Source organism: Mus musculus, chromosome 4, assembly GCF_000001635.26.
Source record: "Mus musculus strain C57BL/6J chromosome 4, GRCm38.p6 C57BL/6J".
Taxonomy (NCBI): Eukaryota; Metazoa; Chordata; class Mammalia; order Rodentia; family Muridae; genus Mus; species Mus musculus.
Genome location: NC_000070.6, coordinates 138,951,768 through 138,972,275, shown reverse-complemented (window position 1 = coordinate 138,972,275; position 20,508 = coordinate 138,951,768). Strand labels below are relative to the sequence as shown.

The window sequence follows — 20,508 nt, the reverse complement described above, 5'->3', positions numbered from 1 at the left end:
TCAGGATCCGACTGGAACGCTAGAGGGCCTCCATCACCTGATCTCTCTATCGGCCAATCAGGACCTAGAAGAGCTAGGAGGTTATTGTAGGTCAAAAAAGGACAGTTGTGGAGGGTTGAAGGATTCTAGCTGAGATTCTGGGCATCACTAAGTTGGGGAAATAACCATACCAAGGTGGCACGCTCCCCCCGCCCCCCGCAAATATCATGGAATTTTAAAAGATCCTATTGTTGTCTATGAGGAATGGAGGATTGGAGTGACCAGAGGCCACCGATTAAGAAGCGGTCCTGAGCTGAAGTAGCCAGCCTCAGCCTGAGCAACTAACTACCTTAGCCTTTCAGATGTGAGACAGCTGCCGTTTTTTTTTTTTTTTTAATTTCAGCATAAGTTGATTTTAGTAAGTTCTTGATATTAAAAAAAAATAAATGTAACTCTGAAAGTTAAAAAAAAACGGTCATTCTCTAATGGAAAACAGAATCACAATGGATAAAGAAAATCAATATGGAAAATAGTTTTAGAAAAGAAGACATACTCAAAACAAAGTGATCGCTTAGGTGGGGTTTGGGGACAGTAAAGACGCAGGGAGAACACTGCGAGTGACTCCTCTGCTTTTAGTCCATAGCCACATATCAATATTGATTTTTTAAAAAAATCTTGTCCAATGTATCAGTGTTAAGATTGGAAAGTAAGGCAAAGGTCACATGGATTTTTGCTGAGGACTCTGCACTATTTCTGAAACTCTCCTGTCCGCTGGTCGCTCTAAAGCCCTTGTCACACACGTTTGCTAAGCAAGTGACAGCTTGCATCCTTACTGTAGTTACAGGTTGCCTCTGAGCTAAGCCCTGCTTTGCCTTTGTTTAAAAGGATCAGCAGGGCCTGATGGTGAAACCACAGCTCCTTGTTGCAGCGTGGTGCCAAGGCTGAGGCAGGGGGATCACAGGCTTGAGGCCTTCTGGGGGCTTTACAATGAGTCAAAGGTCATCCTAGGTAATTTAGTGAGACCATGTCTCAAAAATAAAAAGGCGAGGAAGGCTACAGCTCGGTGGCAGGGCCCTGGCCTGGCAGGTTCCTTCCCTTGACATCCATAATGAAGGAGTGGGCCCTGCGGGCCCTGCTTTTAGAGTCTGAGGGCAGCAAACGGGCCTCTCCACAGAAAGAAGTGAGGATAGTGTTCTCCCTGAGTGATTTAAGGCCTTTTAACATGTGGCTATGTACTAGCTAATAATGAATTTTGTATCACCAGGGTATTTGTCTCAGACTTTTAAAATGTATCATATTACGGGAGGGATGTCAAAGGTTCTCTTGTCTTTATTGGAGGTTGGCCCCAGGATCTGGAATGAGTGTTGAACTTTGGAAGTATAGCCCCGTCCCTCTTTTTAGGTCAGAGGAGGATATCAGGTATCCAGTTCTGTCACTTTCCACTTTTTCCTTCAAGGCAGGGTCTCTCCATGAACCTAGAGCTACCCTCTCATTTCCAAGGGGATGAAAGAAGGTTCAGACCTTCAGTGTGGACCAGAGCCTGGCCCTGCACTCGAGGCCTCTTGCCTGTCCTTTCCACTCACATCCCCCTGCAGCACTGCCTGACTTCTCTGCCCACTCCAGGGCAGCAGTGACCTTGCCTGTACTCTTGTCCCCAAGCTCTGATGTTCCAGAAGATGGTTGGGACCAGGTCATCTTCAAAGAGACAGTAGTATTAGAATATCTTTGCCCAGGGACCCCAAAGATACCTTGGCTGGGACCCACCCTAAGCCAGGAATGACAGGGGCTGTGGGTCTAGGTCCCAAGCTAAGACACGGGGCAGTAGTTATTTGATCAAATGAGGGCATTCTTCAAGCCTGGGACTCCAGTGTTCTCACCTGTGGGATTCCAAGCAGCGAAGCCTGGAGAGGGGTAGTCAGCAAGCCCAGCCTGCTTTTTAATCTTTCTTCCTTCAGCAACCTGCTCATCTCTGAATCCCCACGGTTCCTGTAGTTCATTTCATATTTTCTGTGACATTTCTCCCACACCCATAGGCAGCGATCAGATTTTAGGTTCGTTCTATTCACAAAGGAGGATTCACATTGCTAAATCTGGGCTAATTCCTAAAATCTCTAGCATAGACTGACCGTGCAACCTTAAGCAGGTAGATTCACCTGTCTGATCTCAGTGTCTTCCTCTGCACGAGAGGGAACACAGTGAGTGGTTCAGCGCCACAAGGCTGTCAGGAAGCCATAACGTGTCAGTTAGGGAAACGCCTGCCTGTCTTATGAGTACTGGGCAAACACTCTCCCACCAAATGGTAACAAAGTATTTCCTTGACCAACTGAAAACTCTGGGGTGGATTTTGTCTCCAGGAAGTAAAACGGGCCTGGAGGAGTAGGTGGGGAGACAACGTTCTTTTGCTGTCTGCCTGGCAGTCATCCCAAATGTCACACACAAGAGGCCAACAGGAGAGATGCCGTCTGTTCACCCTCTGGGAAAGGGTGTTCTTCAGGACTATGCTGGCTGCCTGTGAGAACCGGAGCTCATGCACACCCTCAACACTCTCGCTGCACTGGGAATTGTCTGGCCTTATAAGAAAAATAAGAAGTCACTGCCTTTTTCAAGGCAGTATACTGCACTCATGTTCTTGCTCGCTTTGGTATTTATTTTGTGAATTGCATTGGGGATGACTGGACCTAGGGCTTCACACATTCCAGGCAAACATTTTACCGCTGAACTCTACCCTCAGCCTGACACACAGTCAGACAGAAGGAGCCCTTGATGTGACCTCCTCACAGGCGTTCAGAAGCATATGGCCCCTCCATCGATCGGCTTGTGGCTCAACCAGGCCCTGAGCAGTTGGGACATCCAGGGAATCTTAGGACTAACGGAGTCAGACTTAACTCAGTCTGAGAAAAGGGAAGCAGAGAGCCAAAGACCTTGCTCAACAGCATGTGACCACTGACCAGGGCCAGGCACCCAAGGATCCAGTGGCAGAGTCCTCTCATCTCTCCTGACAAAGGTCCTGTCACCATGAACTGTGCCCTCCTGTTAGTCTCCTACTGCAGGAAATGGGGTGAATGGGAAAGGACAGTGCACAAGGCCTGGGGAGTCCCTCCAGAGTTTTAAGTCTGATCACAGGGACTCTCCGAGACAAACTTCCAGCTCCCACACTGGGCTTCTTGCTCTCCCACTTCCTCTTTGCTTGAACCCACCAGGGCTCATTTCTGAGGGTGGATTCCCACCCCCCCCCCCCCGCGCTGCATGAAAAAAGAAGCCCAAATAGTCCTGAAGAGATGACCCAAGGACCTTTCTAGCGACTGCCGCTCTGAGGCTGAGGTGGGGTGACACCGCCGAGGACCGTTGCATTTACGAGATGTTTTATCTTTATGACAAAGGAGCAAATAGGGCCGTAGATGTGATAAGAAGAGAGGCGCCATCTGGAAAGCTTTCGTTCTGTCATGTGAGTCTGGGAGTCTGATGGAGAGCTGAGTCTCTCTCTCTCTCTCTCTCTCTCTGTCTCTCTCTCTGTCTCTGTGTGTGTGTGTGTGTGTGTGTGTGTGTCCATGTCCCCTGAGATTCTCTGAGTCAAGCCCTCATGGTACGCAACTGGTGATCTCAGCGTAGATCCTAAGGACAATTCCTGGACCCACCCTCTCCACACCTCCCCATCTCTGTCTGCTGATCCTCGGATACCCTCTCCCCACTTTACAATTCCAATTCCATGTGTACTCCACCCTGGGGTGGACCCTGTGGGAAACCGTAAGGAGACTTTTGGCATGGAAGGTTTGGGATCAGTGTAGCAAGCAACCCTGGGGAAAACCTGGCAGTATCCCCTTGGGCTCTGGCACCCCAGGAGGGAAAGTGGGCAATGGCTAGAGATGGTCACAAACTTCCCAGGACACAAAACATCAAAGCCCAAATTTAAAAAAAATGAAGCCAGCTACATGGATTACAAAAGAGACCTGGTTCTATTTGCTTTGTAGTAAGGCCAATGTCCCAATATGTGTACAAAGGGATATATACAAAACTTAGGAGCTCTGGAATAGGGGTAGGGACCCCACCACCCTTGAGTCACTCATTCAGGGGGTGTCTCCTCTCTTTCCCCCTTTCCTTCCTATGCTACACAGGAACAGGCAGGTGCGATCCCACTGTTCCAGCACAGAATCCTTGATCCAACATGGCCAGTCTGGCTTTGACACGCAAGTCCAGTTCGAATGTGATTTTGAAAGGCGGCCCCTAGCCCCTTACCCATGCAGACTGTGAGGTCTGGGGGAGGAGGGAACCTTGGCAGCACTGGGCCTGTAGGGATCCAGAGTTCTCAGGCAATAGAAGTGATCTGGGTTTGCTTTTGCTCTCTGCAGAACAGAGTCCTGGGGCAAAGCCAGTTGCTGTTCTGGCTCTGGGGGTGACAGCAGAATAGGGTGGACATCAGGAGAGCCAGAGCAATGACAAAGGCCAACACCCACCGGATGACACCCGGGTAGATGAAAGGCAGGATAAGGACAATGACAAGAGCCAACAAGAGCAAGTGTACAGCCAGGCGCCGGGCAGCTACACGGTTGACACTTACAGTGTCCTGTTCTTCTTCTCCTGTCCAGTTGGCTGGCCGAGTTGCTGAAGCGGCAGAACCCACTAGCCTCTGAGGACATAGGCGCACCTCTGGGCATGGCAGGGCCAGACGCCCCACCATCGCCTCCTGGTCTCGCAAGCTGCAGATGAGGCCTCCCGGGACAGCAGTGACCTTTCGGCACAGCGGACAGGGGATGGACCAGGTGTCTTCCTGCACATATAGCAGAAGCTTCAGGCATACGGCACAGAAGGTGTGCTGACAGCTAAGCAGCTTGGGGGACCGAGCACAGTTGTAGGGCTCTCGGCACACCAAGCATTCCAGGTCACCCTCCACAGAGATGCTGAGCCGCCCGGTGGGCCCCAAGGCAATGATGGTGCTGGTGGTGGTGGTACCCGCTGGGATAGGCTGTGGGGCCTCAGTGCAGGACATTCTGGGTACAGAGGTGGAGGGACAAGGCTGATCCGCGCACGGGCATCCGCATGCGACATCCACCGGAGCTGCCAGGACTTGCATGGGTTCCGGTCCTGTGGGGACGCTTCCAGTCTCCCTTCTGCTCTCTGCGGGTACCTGCTGACAACCGATGTCTGGCATCTTGCTCCCTTGGTTGCCCTGCTTGTTTCTCCGCTTATGTTGGTCCTTCAGTTATTATTATTTCTTTACTCGAAACCCAGGGTTAATCAGTAACTTGGAGACCTGGAGACTTTGAATTACCTGATAGAAGGGCCAAAGTGGGTGGAGTCTCATGAATCAGGACTTTCCTGTTGGGGCCATGCCTGGTGAGTGTCTACATGACAACCGACAGGGACGCTGTCTCTACTACTACGCTCTGGAGCGCACCAGTGACACCCCATCCCCACCTCCACCTCCACCCCTGGCCAATCAAAGCCCTGGTGTAGGGAAATGAGCAGAAACCCCACAACCCTTTAGAAATTACATTTATTCTCTGTGTGTGCCGGTGTAGGCATGTGACACATGTCTTCATGGTCCACATGTGGCGGTCAAGGGACTTGAAAGAGTCAGTTCTCTTGTGTAACGAGGGGGGTTCTGCGGGGTAGAACTTAGGGTGTCACAATTGCTGGCATACTTGCTGAGACATCTCATCAGCCTTTAAAAATGCAGAGTACCAGGCTCCGAGGCACAGAGGGGTAGATGTGTCAGGCCCGGATGGGGTGTAAACAACTGTAAAGCTCTCCAACATCTCTGTGGTCCTGATGAGGGTGACTGGGAAGCATCCCTCTGAGAAAGGCCTCCAGACCTTCTAGATTTCAGACTCAATGCAGAAGAGAGTGTTTGTGCCTTGAAAACATGGGCAAATGGGTGGCATTAGGAAAAAAGAGAAAGAGAGATTGGGCGAAGTGTTGGGGACAGGAAAGTCTGAACAGAAAACCGAAACTAACAAGCACACATTGGCCCATTCAGTTTCTTGTCATCCTCACAGCTGCATTAGCAGCTTCCGGTTCCCAGGTATTTATCTCTCCTGTCAGTGCACCGCGGGAACAGACCCCTGGCTCTAGGCACCCAGGCATAAGCATAAACTGCTGTTATTTGGGTCTTCTAAGAGCCAGCTCTCCCGGCCTGGGTCCTCACCTGTGGTCTCCTAGAATGCCAGCTCTGTAAGAAAGGTCTGGGCACAGGGGCAGGGTGTTGGCTTGTTGGCTGCCTGCCAAGGGGCCTACCACAGGGGCAGGATCTTGCCATGTCCAAGGTCTGGTTCCCAGTCTCGTGGAACTCAGCCATGTCAATCCATGAAGATTCTATTGGCCTCTGGGTGGCTGGCTTAAGCTGGTAGGACTCCATGTGGCATGGTAGAGGGGACGAAGTGTGGCAGTCATGAAATTCTGTCCCCCTCACCATGCCTGGAATGAGAGAGCTGGGATGGGGGCTAGAGAGATGGCTCAGCAGTTAAGAGGACTGACTGCTCTTCCAGAGGTTCTGAGTTCAATTCCCAGCAACCACATGGTAGCTCACAACCATCTGTAATGGGGTCTGTGATAATGGTGTTCCCTTATTTCCCTTATAATATATATATATATATAGAGAGAGAGAGAGAGAGAGCAAGCTGGGATAGATGTCCCTTCCCTCACAACAAACAACAACAACAACAAAAAACAAGAACAACAACTAGCACCACAGTGAATCCAGAGATGGCTTGTCAGTGGCTACTGGTGTCAAGCTTCTTGGGTTAAACCCTTCCCTCTACCCCGAGGGGCTGTGCCTGCCACAGGTTCAGTCTATGTGTGTGGAGCCTCCAGCAGGCAGAGGCTGCCTGTTCTTGCTTTGTTCCCCCCTCAGGGTCCCCTCACTCTGGATCCCAGCCCCAGTTTCCATTCTTTCTGCCTTAGGCTGGGTCAGCGGGGATTTCTTTCTACCCCAGTTTCTACCAGGTTCGTAGAAAGGCTCCTGGCCGTAGCCCTGGGTGTCTGTGTACAGAATGTTTTCAGATGACAGTGGCCTGTCTTCACTTTGAGTGATCACTGCTGCCCCCAAACCCTCTTATATTGGTCTGAGGGAGATGCGGTGGTGGGCAGGTTCCTAGAGAGGTAGGGGAATGGGGACAGGATGGGGGACACGTCATGGGATTCAGGGTGGAGACTGACTGATGGTGTGAGATTCCATCTGGCTGGCTGCAATTATTGGTTCTGGTCTAGCACATGATTTAAGCAACACCAATGAGATTGGACTCTGGGGCTTCTATGGGAACGTGTGTGTGTGTGTGTGTGTGTGTGTGTGTGTGTGTGTGTGTGTGTGTGTGTTGCAGTGGGGGCTGGGGGGGGCGGTGATGGTTTTCTCCTGGGTTTCCAAGCTTAAGGATGAAACCCTGTGTGTGATGGTTTGTATATTCTTGGACCAGGGAGTGGCACTATTTGGAGGTGTGGTCTTGTTGGAATAGGTGTGACCTTGAAGTAGGTGTGTCATTGTGGGTGTGGGCTTTAAGACCCTCACCCTAGTTGCCTGGAAGTCAGTCTTCCACTAGCAGCCTTTAGATGAAGACATGGAACTCTCAGCTCTGCCTGCGCCCTGCCTGCCTGGATACTGCCGTGCTCCCACCTTGATGATAATGGACTGAACCTCTGAACCTGTAAGCCAGCCCCGAAGTAAATGTTGTTTTTTATAAGACTTGCCTTGGTCATGGTGTCTGTTCACAGCAATAAAACCCTAACTAAGACACCGTGCAAGGGGACAAGGCCACAGTGTACAAAGAACTTGCCGAGAAATAAGGTCAAGCTGTGGGACGATCTTTTTGTACCTGGATCCAGCCATGCCTGAAGCTAGAAATTTATCTGCAGATTTTTCAGTTATATTAATTTATGAAATGTGCTTTTCTTTTTTCTTAGTGCTGGGGCTCAAAACCAAGGCCTCATGTGCCTGGATTGTACCTAGCCCCCCACCCATCCCCCCAGTTCACAGTAAGTCAAGTCAAATTGGATTCCTGTTTCCTGCAAGTGAGAAACATCTGGACAATACCCTAGTAGCTGGGGGAAAGCAGCCTTGGCTCTCTGAGTGGGTGAGATTCCATAAGCTAGCACATACACAGCCCAGGGTGACACAGTGTGTCACTGTAAGACACTAGCTTCTCCTGTCTTAGTCTTATGTATTGTTCCTTTCTGTTCACTGGGTCTAGGGAGGGTTGAGGGGGTGGGAGGAGAAGCTTGTTCAGCCACATGCATTTATTATATAATAAATATATATAATAAAATTAAAAATATCAGAGGGACATGAGATGGCCAGTGTCTTCTCTCTTGCATCTCCCATCTACGGTGAGTAGTAGCTCAGTTGATAGAGTGTTTGCCTGGCATGCAAGAAACCCTGGGTTCAATCCCCGGCATGGCACAAATCAGGCATGGTGGGGGCATGGTGACATGCACCTGTAAACCCAGTAGAGATTGGGAGAGTCAGGAGTTCAAGGTCATCTTGACTACACAGTGAGTTCATGGCCAGATGAGATCCGTGAAACCCTGTCTCAGAATATGAAGGGAGGCAGAGAGATCGCCCAGTGGGTGAAAGAATTTGACATGCAAGCCCAACGACCCACGTTTGATCCTTAGAACCCATGTAAAACATCAATTTATTTGTCTGTAATCTCTGCACCTCATCCTGAGACGGTGGCAACAGGAGAACCATCCAGAAGCCTGAGGGCCAGCTAGACTACAGTTCAAAGCTTCAACGATAGAAGCAGCAAGAAGGACCCTGCCTCAGCAAGATGGAAGGAAAGAGCCAACTCCCCAAAGTTGTCCTTAGACCTTCAGGTGAGCACACATGGGTGGCGGGAGAGGTGTGTGAAGGGACAGTGGGAAATGTGATGGAGGGAGGATACTTGGGGTTCCTGTCCGAAGAACAACCCTTTGATGTCATAGTAACTGTCAATGACCTGGAAATGTGGGTTAGAGGCAGAGAGCTTCCCCAGCGTTGAATCTCTCGATGCAAAAGATAAAATCAATTGGTTGTAGTAACCAAAGAATTACAGGAAGATACAATAGAGAATATGAACCCTGAGTGGTGGCTCATGCCTGCAACCCCAGCACTCCAAATACTGAGGCAGAAGGATTAAGGGTATTAACATAAAGGTCTTAACATATTAAGGGTAGCCTGGGTTATATACTGAGTTCCAGGCTAGTGTGGGCTGTAGAGGGAGACCCTGTGTCCAATAAACAAACAAACAAACAAATAAAATGTGACTATTCCTTTTACTACTGTCCTGAGACATGACCTCTATTGAGAAACAGAGAGAGACAGACAGAGAAAGAGAGAGAGAGAGAGAGAGTAGACAAAGTTGTTTGCAAGTCAAGACAGTATGATTAAGACAGTGTGAAGAAACCCACTTCCTTCCTTCCTTTGTTCTTGATACAGGTCCTCCCCATGTAGGCTAGCCTTGAGTGCAATCCTCCTGCCTCACCCTTCCAGCTTTTTGGTTACAAGTGTGGGATTCACAATTCTGTTTCACGGAAGCCGCCTGACCTAAGGATCGTTGGCACCAACTTCCTAGTTGGAAATCTGACTCCTGTCGATTTACTGCGTGAGGTCTGGCGAGACTTTCAACCTCACCCAAGCTTGATTTGATAGAAAGGGGACAATAACACTTCAGAAAATTATGGAAGTCCACCATCCTCATTGGAACCCGTCCTGAGGAGGCACGGGAACCAGGGCGCTCTGGTGACTGATCTGGGTGAGGCTCCAGTCTCTCCTAGGGACTTGAGAAGATCAGAGGTGATCCGCTAGGGCTTCTGAAAGAGAAGTGACTCTGGCGGTTTGGGCACGTTGTCCTGAAGTCATCTATCCCAGGGGAAGTGTGGACCACTCCTGAAGACTGACCACGCCCCACATATTTGGATTTCGCCTTCTACCATGTGCTGCTGTGTGTTTGCTGCGGTGCTAGAATCTTTCCAACACTCCAGGTCAAACTTTTGTTTGTTTGTTTATTGCTGTACAAATACAAACATCAATTTTCAGCAAAGCTTGTGGTTTTTGCTTGGAGCTGCAGACTCTTCCATCCCGAGGCTTCCCACAGCCGGAGGGTGGTTCAGACATTGAAGCAAACTAAGAATGGAAACCAAGAGCCAGCAGTTAAAGGGGACTTCCCTGGAACTCACTCTGCTGAGGTCGCCTGGCCTGGCACTTCCACCTGAGCTTCAGGTCCTGTGGGAAAGCATTTGAGATAGCAACGATCATATTAAGCCTACCAGAGAGCCCTGCCCTGGCCAGCTACCGATGCACGCATGCGCGCACTCACGTTTCTTACCTTCCGGCCATCTGTGGCCTTCTCTCACATTTTATGTCTTGAAATTCTCTGCTCTGTGCTTTTAGAACTCAGCGACAGTAAAAACTAAACAAACAGACCGGATTCTGTTAATTCCGACTTCTACCACTGACGATAAAATCAGGACTAACAGAATTGAAGAATGACTGTGGCATTCACCCACCCCCACCCTCGTGCTGGGAATCAAACCCAGGGGCTTGTTCCACCATTGAGCTACCTCCCCAGTCTCAGAAACCTTATCTTTTTAAAGATGTGTTTCTTTCATGTTTTATATATGAGTGCTTTTGCCGGCATCCATGTCTGTGCCTGCAGAGTTCAGAAGACACGGTATCTCCTGGACGTAGAGTTACAGATGGTTGTGAGCTGCCGTGTGGGTGCTGGGGATTAAACCTGGGTCCTCCAAAGAGCAGCCAGTGCTCTTAACTACTAAGCCATCTTTCCATTCCACAGAACACCCCCCTTAAAAATATTTATTTATTTATTTTATGTATATGAGTACACTGTAGTTGTCTTCAGACACACCAGACAAGGTCATAAGATCCCATTTCCCATTACAGATAGTTGCAAGCCACCATTTGGCTGCTGGGATTTGAACTCAGGACTTCTGGAAGAGCAGTCAGTGCTCTCAACTGCTGAGCCATCTCTCCAGCCCCCCAGAAATCCCCCCTTTTTTGTTTTGTTTTTTTGAGACAGGGTTTCTCTGAATGGCCTTGGCTGTCCTGGAACTCACTCTGTAGACCAGGCTGGCCTCAAACTCAGAAATTCACCTGTCTCTGTCTCCCAAGTGCTGGGATTAAATGTGTGTGCCACCATTGCCTGGCTAGAAACCCATTTTTTTATACAACATTCTCCTCCCTTCTTCCTCCTCTTTTTCCTCCTTCTCATCTTCTTCTGGGCCTTTGTTTTCTTTTCCCTCCCCTTCCCTTCCTTTTCCTTCTCTCTATCACAATCCCTTCTTCCTCTCCTTTCTCCCCTCCTCTCCCCTCCCCTCCCCTCTTCTCTAATCTGCTCTCCTGTCCTGTCCTCTCCTCTTTTCTCCTCCCCCTCCTTTTCCATCTCTTTCCCCCCTCCCCTCCCCTTCCTTTTTCCTTTTTCAGACTGTCTGGCCCAGGCTGGCCTCACACCCAGATCTTCCTTCCCTCCTGTGCTGAGATCATGGGTACCCCCCATAAGGCCACGCTTACAAATCATGTTCACAGTGTCCGACTCTGGGTCTGAGACATAGTTTTGGAAATGCTGCTGGATCAAGCTTGGCCATCAGAAGGCTACTCAGATATTCTGAACTCTCCAGTTGGGTGCTTCCCAGTTTTGCTTTGGCCACCAGGAAGCTCAGTCATGTCAACAGAAAATACGACCTTTGTGATACACGGCCCCAGTCCCTCAGCTTGTATCTCTTACTCCAGTTTCTGATCTACCCAGTCTTGGTGAGCGGTATTTGACTTTTGTATTTACAATTGATTGGTACACAGTTCTTGTAAGCAATTCCAATGCTTTCTGATTATGGAAAGAAGAAAGAGAGAAAGGAAGAAAGGAAGAAAGGGAGAAAGAGAGAAAGGGAGAAAGGGAGAAAGGGAGAAAGGGAGAAAGGGAGAAAGAGAGAAAGAGAGAAAGAGAGAAAGAGAGAAAGAGAGAGAAAGAAAGAAAGAAAGAAAGAAAGAAAGAAAGAAAGAAAGAAAGAAAGAAAGAAAGGAAGGAAGAAAGAGGGAAAGTTGGCAAATATAGGCAGAAGACAGAGGAGGCAGCAGAAGAGTGGGCGCCACTTGGCATCCTAAAGCTTAAGCCCTGGGAGGGGGAAGGGCACCCACCTCCTTCCGCTCACACACACTGTCTTGGACACGGAAGGCTGGAGACTGTGTGTTCCTATCTCAGCGAGAACATTTCTCCTCCTGTTCCTACACACATTCCAGGGAGCAGAGATGGGGATGCGGTTCACTGGACCATGTGACGTTAACCCTCCCAAGCACAGTTTGTGACCCATTAACTCAGTCTCCAGGGTGTTCAGCTTGAACTCAGGAGCCGGCCTGACCACCCCATCTTTTCTCTCCAAATGTTAGGTTTCCACTTCATGGACAACACCCCCCCCCCACTCCCCAAAAGAAAGACATTTGGGTTGGGAGTACCTGGGCTTTGAGTGGAAGGTGTAACAGCTTTTCGGAGTAGGTCAAATAGACCTTCTGTTCCAACTCAAGCTTTGCATCCTCGGATAAGCAGTTTAACCTCTCTGAGTTTTAGCTTACTCCTCTGTCTGTCTGTCTGTCTTCTTTCCTTTGTTTGTTTGAGACAGGGTCTTTCTGTGTAACAGCTTTGGCTGTCCTTGAACTCACAGAGATCTGCCTGCCTGTGCCTCCCGAGCACTGGCGTTAAAGGTGTGCACCAGCAGTACCTGAAACTTTCGTCTTCTTAATGGAGATGAAAATGGTGGTTTTTGTTCCAAATCCTTTCTGGTTCTAAGAGTTGAGAAATTTCAACCCAAGCTGTGGTAGCTCGCAGAGACAAAGAACCCTTCTGGGTTTGCGTGACAGAATTCCAGAGGGAGTGTGGTGTGTTTTGACCACGTGGCTCTCAAGAGCTAACATTGGGAAAATGCTGTCTTTAGTCTAGTCATCCGCAACACGCCTAAGAAGTAAATATAATTTCTGCTTTGCACATGAGAAAACCGGGTGCCAGAGAGATTAAGTCAGATTACAGAGCTCACAGATGGAATGGCACCTGGGACATGGTCCAGAGCGCCGAGCCAACCCTCCGAGGGCTGAACCATTGCCTCCCTGTGGAGGTCCTTCCAGGCGGCTGTGCGCGTTCTTCCTCCTGTCCTCAGTGTCCTCTCTGTAAGGAGTTCTTTTGCACGTGTTCACGTGACTACTCGTGTTTGTGCGTGTGCGTGCATATGGAGGGGAAGGAGAACCTCAGAGGTCATTCCTCAATTGCTACCATGCAGGAACTGTGCTCACTGGTGTCTGTCACCCTGACACCAAGAAGAGACACGTGGGAAGAGGGACTCTCAACTGAGGAATTGCCTCTGCCTAACTGGCCCCTGGGTGGGCATTTTTGCGATTGTTAATTGATGTGGAAGGGTCTGGTCCCCTGTGGGTGGTGGCATCCCTAGGAAGTTGGGCGTGGTTATATAAGAAAAGTAAGCCAAAGGGAGCGAGCCAGTAAAGGGCATTCTGCCACAGTTGCTGCTCCAGTTCCTGCCTGGAGCTCCTGCTCTGACTTCCCCTGATGTGCAATGTGATCTCTAAGCTGAAATAAATCCCTTCCTCCCCAAGTTGATTTTGGTCAGTGTTTTATTGCAGTAACAGAAAGCAAACTAGGACATCACACACACACACACGCACACGCACACGCACACGCACACGCATATGCACACATGCACACATGCATGTGCACTCACATGTGCACACACATATACTGTATTTATATCATTTTCACCTCTGCCTCTCCTCCCCCCACAACTCCTCCTGTGCCCGCAACTCCTCCTGTGTCCCCCCAACTCCTCCTGTGTCCCCCCAACTCCTATAATTACTAATATTTATACACAAACACATATAACCTAGCAAGTCTATTTAGTGTTACTCTTGTGTATATGTGTTTAGGGCTGGCTAAGTGGAACTGGATAACTTATTGGGATTTTCTCCCCAGAGAAAACTGTTTCTCTCTCTTCTCTCTACAACTACCAATTGCTATGTTATTTTTTTTTAAAGGATTGGGACCCAGAGATATTTTCCCACATCCTCTGTGACTTGTTGACTAGTGTGTTCATAGCACAGGCCTGGCGCAGGTGACTGTATTGCTGAGATTTCACGGTGCAGCATCCCTGTCATGTCAAGAAGACTCTATCAGGCTGCAGGTATCTTGGATACAATCTTCTGTTCCTTCTTCCATTATGTGCTCTCAACCTTATGTGTAGGAGTCACATTACCAGCTGGCACTAGTACCATTATTCTCTGCCTGTGGTGAGCTGTGGATCTTTACAATTGTCTCCTTCTTCTGCAAAAGGAAGCGTCCTTGAGGGGGAGTTGAGAACTATACTTACCTGTGGATATAAGGATAATTATTTAGAATATAGTCAGAACCTATATTCATTTAGGAGAACGGCATAGTGGATTTTCCTCTAGGGTCTATGACTGATGTTTGGCTAGGTTTACTGTATGAGGTGTGAGTTGGATTTGTTTGTTTGTAGACTGAGTCTCTCATGGGGTTGGGGCTCACCAAATAGTCTAGGCTGAGAAGTGGATTTTCTACTGGTTAGCTCTCATGACGCTGGAAGGTGCTGTTCACGGGAGAAAAGCCATTAGCAGGTCTTTCTCCACTGTGGAATCTGGCAGCCACGGTACCAATCTGCTAGGCTAGATGTGGCCACTCGAGCAGTAGCGGCATGGTTATTAAGGTGGCAAGCAACTGCTTTCTGGTTGGACTTGAGACCTGCCAGGGGTTGGGCGATGGGATTCTCATCCAATGTCATACACCTATCAAAAGTCTGGAGAACCTCATAGGCTCTAGTGAGGAAGCTACTGCTGCTGTTCTACAAAGTGTGCAGCCTACACCTATCACATTCCCTTCTAAAGACAGAGCTATGCCTGCAAATGAGTGTTGCAGTCAGCCCTTGTCAGAGGCGCTTCTGTTTACGTCAGGCAGTGGAGACTGCAGAGACTCAAAGCTGGTCATGGTGCTGAGAATAAGTGTCTGAACAACAACACTTCGCCCTAAATGGGAATATACCTCTATGTCTACGTTATCTCCTCTCCCTATCCCCAATCCCTATATCTGTCTGTCTGTCTATCTCTGTCTGTCTATCTGTCTATCTGTCTGTCATCTATATATCTCTGTCTCTGTGTGTATGCATCTCTATGTATCTATCTAGCTATCTATCATCTAGATATCTGTCTGTGTATGTATGTATGTATGTATGTATGTATGTATGTATGTATTTCTATGTATCTATACATCTATCTATCTATCTATCTATCTATCTATCTATCTATCTATCTATCTATCTATCTCTATCTCTGTCTGTCTATCTCTGTCTATCTCCATGTATGTATGTATGTATGTATGATCTATCTATCTCTGTCTATCTGTCTGTCATCTATATATCTCTGTCTCTGTGTGTATGCATCTTTATGTATCTATCTAGCTATCTATCATCTATATATCTATGTATGTATGTATGTATTTCTATGTATCTATACATCTATCTATCTATCTATCTATCTATCTATCTATCTATCTATCTATCTCTATCTCTGTCTGTCTATTTCTGTCTATCTGTATGTATGTATATATCATCTATCTATGTCTGTCTATCTACCTCTTTCTTTCTTTCTTTCTTTCTTTCTTTCTTTCTTTCTTTCTTTCTTTCTTTCTATCATCTATCTATCTTTGTCTATTTATCTTCATCTATCTATCTATCTATACCTCCAAGGCTCACAGGACATTGCAGAAGAAGGCTTAGAAAGGCTATAACAACCGGAGAAAGGGGTGGAGCGATGTAGAACACTGTGTTCCAGGAATGACATGGCCACTGTGCTCTTGAACTCTCAGTAGCACAGGGTTGTGCCTATCACAGAGGGGAGAGGGACTGGCGAGGCCCCACCCCTCCCTGAGGATCTGTAGGCAGTTCACAGAAGGAAAGGGAGAGACATTTTTTTCAGTAGTGTAGCCACTGTTAGGGTGCCTGTGTTCCTGTAAGCAATCCTAATGAAACTCACTCACTCACTCACTCACTCACTCACTCACTCACTCACTCATTCATTCATTCATTCATTCATTCATTCATTCATTCATTCATTCATTTTTCTCTCTGTCTCGTCTCTCTGCCTCTCTGTCTCTGTCTCTGTCTCTGTCTCTGTCTCTCTCTCTCTCTCTCTCTCTCTCTCTCTCTCTCTCTCTCACACACACACACACACACACACACACACACCACATGAAAACAGGAGGAGGACTAGCTCGGAAGAGGTATCCTGTGGGGAGCCGGGGAAACCTTGAATGGTGTGAAGAGCAGAAGGGGTCCTGAGTGGATACAGACTCTTCAATCACAGATGGGGCTCGTGTGCGAGGGAGAGTTCATGAGATGAGACAGCAATCCCTAGAGGTGGGGATGGGCCAGCCTTGGTGTTTTATAACAACCCTTCCGAGAGAACAAACCAAGGTCCCATGAGAAGTCGTCAGCTCCTTCCAAGGACATTATCTTCAGTCATCTGATCACCTCTCACTTAAGAGTTCCACCCTTTTCCACATTGCCACCTGGGGGCCAAGCTTCCCAAACTGGAAATCATAGTCAAACCATACCCAAATGCAGCAACCCAGCCACTCCACACCAGGAGGACACCCAGCAAAACTGAAAGTGGAGCCTTGGCTGTCTGTCCACTTGTATTGCCAGGGTCTCCACTAGTAAGAGCTAAGACGAGGAATTCACCCAGGTGCCCATCAGTGGAAGACAGATGGGCAGACGGTGGTAGATCCACCCAGTGGAGTATTACTCAGCTCCGAGATGATGGTAATTTAGACACGGGCTGCACTGATGTGCTCTGAGGACAGCGTGTTAAGGGAAACAGGCTGCTCATAAAAAAGAGTCTATAATTTCATTTATGGGAGGCACTTGGGGCAATCAAAACATAAAGGCAGAGAGTCAAGTGCTCGTTGCCAGGGACCAGGGGGAGGGGGCATGGAGAACGGTTGTGTAATGTTTAGAGTTTCAGCTTTATAAGACGAAGAGCGTTAGAGAGGAGACCGGTGATGACGACTGTTCTGCAAGTATGCGATGCCATTAAGACATGTTTGAAATAGGTAAGGCGGTAAATTGTGTGTGACACATATTTTACAACAATAAAGGGGGACAATACCATACAATTGAATGAAGCTTGATGAACATTGGTGTATTTGCCACAGGGATTCTACCACCAGCGCTTGAAGACACCTGCTTTCCCGTATCTCCATCATCCTGGCCATCCTCAAAGCCATCTGATCTTACACAATTCAAGAAACTTTAGATGTCAGCTCATTTAGAGTCCTTTCAATGCCACCCCTTGAATAATATAAATAATGTCACCCCTTGAATAATATAAATAATGTCATCTTTACTTGAACCGTTTTGTTTTTGTTTTTGGTAACAATTTGTTTATTTTTATTTCATGTCATGGGTGTTTTGCCTACACATATGTATGCCTATCATGTATGTGCCTGGGGCCCAAGAAGACCAGAAGGCATCAGACACCCTGGAACTGAAGTTATAGACGGTTGTGAGCCACCATGTGGGGGCTAGGACTGGAGCCTGGGTCCTCTGCAAGAGCGGTCAGTGCTCTAACCACTGAGCCATCTCTCCCGCTCCAGTTTGTTTGTTTGTTTGTTTGTTTGTTTGTTTCTGTTTTTCCTAAGTCAGAGTCTTACTACATACTCCAGGCTGGCCTTGAACTCACAATGTAGCCCAGATTGGCCTGGAACGTATGATCCTCCTGTCTCAGTGCCAGGAGGGCTTCCCGTGCTTGGGTGGGTATCCTTCTCTTTCAGCTCAGCTAACACAGGCTTTTATTCACCACTGAGCTCCCTGCCTCTGGTCTCAGTGTGCAGTCCTTTCGCTTACTTACGTGAGAGAGCAGTGTCCTCTGCCTCTCTGTTACTTGCCTTTCTCCCCTGGACTCCCCATGTTACTTTATCTCATTTTCTGAGTCATCCTTGCTGATCTTCTGTCTCAGACCTGCTTCTGCTCAAGGTCCCCAGAACTCAGGCCTCCAATCCTCTTCAATTCCCTGCCCATCTACACTTGCCTGAATCTCATCCATCTTTGGCTTAAGCATCACCTATTGTCTTAGGGTTACTGTTGCTGTGGTGAAACACCACACCCAAATCAAACGGGGAGGGAAAGGGTTTATTTGGCTCACTTCTGTATCACTGTTCATCATAGAAGGAAGTCAGGACAGGAACTCAAGCAGGGCAGGAACCTGGAGGTAGGAGCTGATGCAGAGGCCTTGGAGGAGTGCTGTGTACTGGCTTGCACCTCATGCTCAGTATGCTTTAGTATAAGAACTCAGGACCACCAGCCAAGGGATGGCTCCACCCACAATGGGCCGGACCCTCCCTCAACAATCACTAATTAAGAAAACGCCCTACAGGATTACCTACAGATGGAATTTATGGATGGAGCTCCTAAGGGAGACTAACTTGTGTCAAGCTGACATAAAACTGGCCAGCTCACCTACACACCAACAACCCCTAGGCTTGTGGCTGAAGCTTGTCCCTGAATTCAGGATTTGCACACTCAACACCCCACATCTCCTTTTTTTCGAGACTGGTGTCTCAGCTTCCACATAGTCCCTAACTGAACTTCTGTCTGTCCCCCTTCCTTTCACCCCAGAAAGTCCAAGCTATTTGCATCTTCCTCCTGCCTTAAAACAAAAAGACTTTTGCATTCTCAGAGCAATTTTAAACTCACAGCAAAGTTAAGAGTAGTACCGGGCAGAGGGGAGATGTTTAAGCGCTCAAAACACTTGCTGTGCAGACCTGAGGCGTGGAGTTGAAGTCACCAGATGAGTGGATAGTCAGTCTGTAATACCAGCACCACCTCCTAAGCCAAGGACCCTGGATATACGTTTATAAATAATATAAATAGCAAAGGGGAGCTGAGCAGCAGGTGAATTCATGGCTCTCTACTTCCTGATTGTGCTTGTACTCTGCAGTAAGCTCTCACTGCCTTGATTTCCCCACCATTATGCACTATGCCCTGGGAGCTAAGAGCCAGGAGAGGCCTTTTCTCCCTTAAGTTGCATTTGTCAAAGAATTTTTTTTATAGCACTAGGAAAAATAAGCTAAGTTCCGAACTCACCTATGCAATCTCATTTAACTTAATTACATTCATAAAAACTCCATCTCTAAACAAGATCACACCAGGAACTGGACTTCAACATGCAGGTGCGAGGGGACGAGCCTCAGTCCACCGGGGAAATTCTAATTTGCGCTTTCTTTCTGCGATAAAGTAATCAGTCTAAAAGTAACTTGGTGGAGGTCAAGGTATCTTTCAGCTCACACTTCAAGGAAACATTCCATTGTAGAAGGAAGTCAGACCAGGAACTTAAGGTAGGAACGTGCATGCGGCAGCAACTGTTGGGGAAGGCTGCTTACTGGCTCACTCTCTGGCTCACCTGCCTAGGGATGGTGCTGCCCACAGTGGGCTGTGCTCTCCAACATCAATCAGCAACCAGAATACTCACTCACAGGCCAATCTAATCTAGACTATTCTTCATCTGAGGTGCCCTCTTCTCTGGTGACTCTTGGTTGCGTCGGGTTGACAATACAAACAAGAACAGGATGTGGTTATTGTTCTATCTCCCAAAGACTCGCTTGGTGCCTGGAGGCTGGTGTGAAATTTTACTGTGTCAGGGTTGCTTCTAACCTTGATGAACTGTTAGTTCATCTTTCTTACACGCGTTCTCGAGACCGGCCAGGAAGAACACAACAAACCGGAATCTTCTGCGGCAAAAGCTTTATTGCTTACATCTTCAGGAGCAAGAGAGCAAGAGCAAGAGCTTTATTGCTTACATCTTCAGGAGCAAGAGAGCAAGAGAGCAAGAGCAAGAGCAAGAGAGAGAATGGCGAAACCCCGTCCCTTTTTAAGGAGAATTATCCTCCGCCTAGGACGTGTCACTCCCTGATTGGCTGCAGCCCATCGGCCGAGTTGTCGTCACGGGAAAGGCAGAGCACATGGAGTGGAGAACTACCCTTGGCACATGTGCAGATTATTTGTTTACCACTTAGAACACAGGATGTCAGCGCCATCTTGTAACGGCGAATGTGAGGGCGGCTCCCCACACATCTTATACAGGCTAGCAGGCCAAATCTGCATTCTAACCTGTGCAAAGGAGCAAGAAGCAACCAGAAACTGCAGCCCACCTTCAAGGACACATCTCAGAAGCTGTATAGATCAACTGCATTTTTATCTTAATATTTGCCAAAACTTAATCGCATGACTCCACTTCTCTGTAAAGGGTTGTGGTGAAGGTAGTCTTTGTCTGAGAAGCCCAGTGCTCAGTTAGAATCCAAGACTCTACTGCTATTCTTGCAGAGACCTGATTTAACAAACAGTCACAGCTAGCAGGGGACTGGTTTAACAAACAGTCATGGCTAGCAGAGACCTGATTTAATAGTCATGGCTAGCAGGGAACCACCGTAAGGAGTCAGTACTCTGAGTCAGCCTTATAACTGCAAGAGGAACTAGCCCATGCCTGGC

General features: G+C 48.2%; 1 protein-coding gene and 2 long non-coding RNA genes across 4 annotated transcripts; 1 reads left to right on the top strand and 2 right to left on the bottom strand.

Annotated features, from left to right (window-relative positions):
* Nucleotides 1-3,910: 3,910 nt before the first annotated feature.
* Nucleotides 3,911-5,157, bottom strand: Rnf186 (ring finger protein 186). Its single transcript, NM_025786.4, has one exon. The coding sequence runs from the start codon at nt 4,961-4,963 to the stop codon at nt 4,283-4,285; it is 681 nt and encodes a 226-aa protein (NP_080062.5). The 5' UTR covers nt 4,964-5,157; the 3' UTR covers nt 3,911-4,282.
* A 2,437-nt stretch (nt 5,158-7,594) lies between these two features.
* On the top strand, nt 7,595-10,366 carry Gm42333. 2 transcript variants are annotated; one of them, XR_881524.1, is made up of 3 exons: nt 7,595-7,613; nt 7,870-8,781; nt 9,383-10,366. It is a non-coding gene; the product is annotated as a predicted gene, 42333 (long non-coding RNA). The 2 variants fall into 2 exon arrangements; XR_881525.1 differs by lacking the exon at nt 7,595-7,613 and having other exon boundaries at nt 7,628-8,039; nt 8,635-8,781.
* On the bottom strand, nt 9,932-12,577 carry Gm52684. Its single transcript, XR_003955141.1, has 2 exons — nt 12,410-12,577; nt 9,932-10,168 (listed from the first exon to the last, which is right to left on the bottom strand). It is a non-coding gene; the product is annotated as a predicted gene, 52684 (long non-coding RNA).
* Between the last annotated feature and the right edge of the window lie 7,931 nt (nt 12,578-20,508).

What these genes read in the sequence shown, in the direction of transcription:
- Rnf186 (NM_025786.4), bottom strand. Translation starts at nt 4,963, where the DNA reads ATGTCCTGCACTGAGGCCCCACAGCCTATCCCAGCGGGTACCACCACC.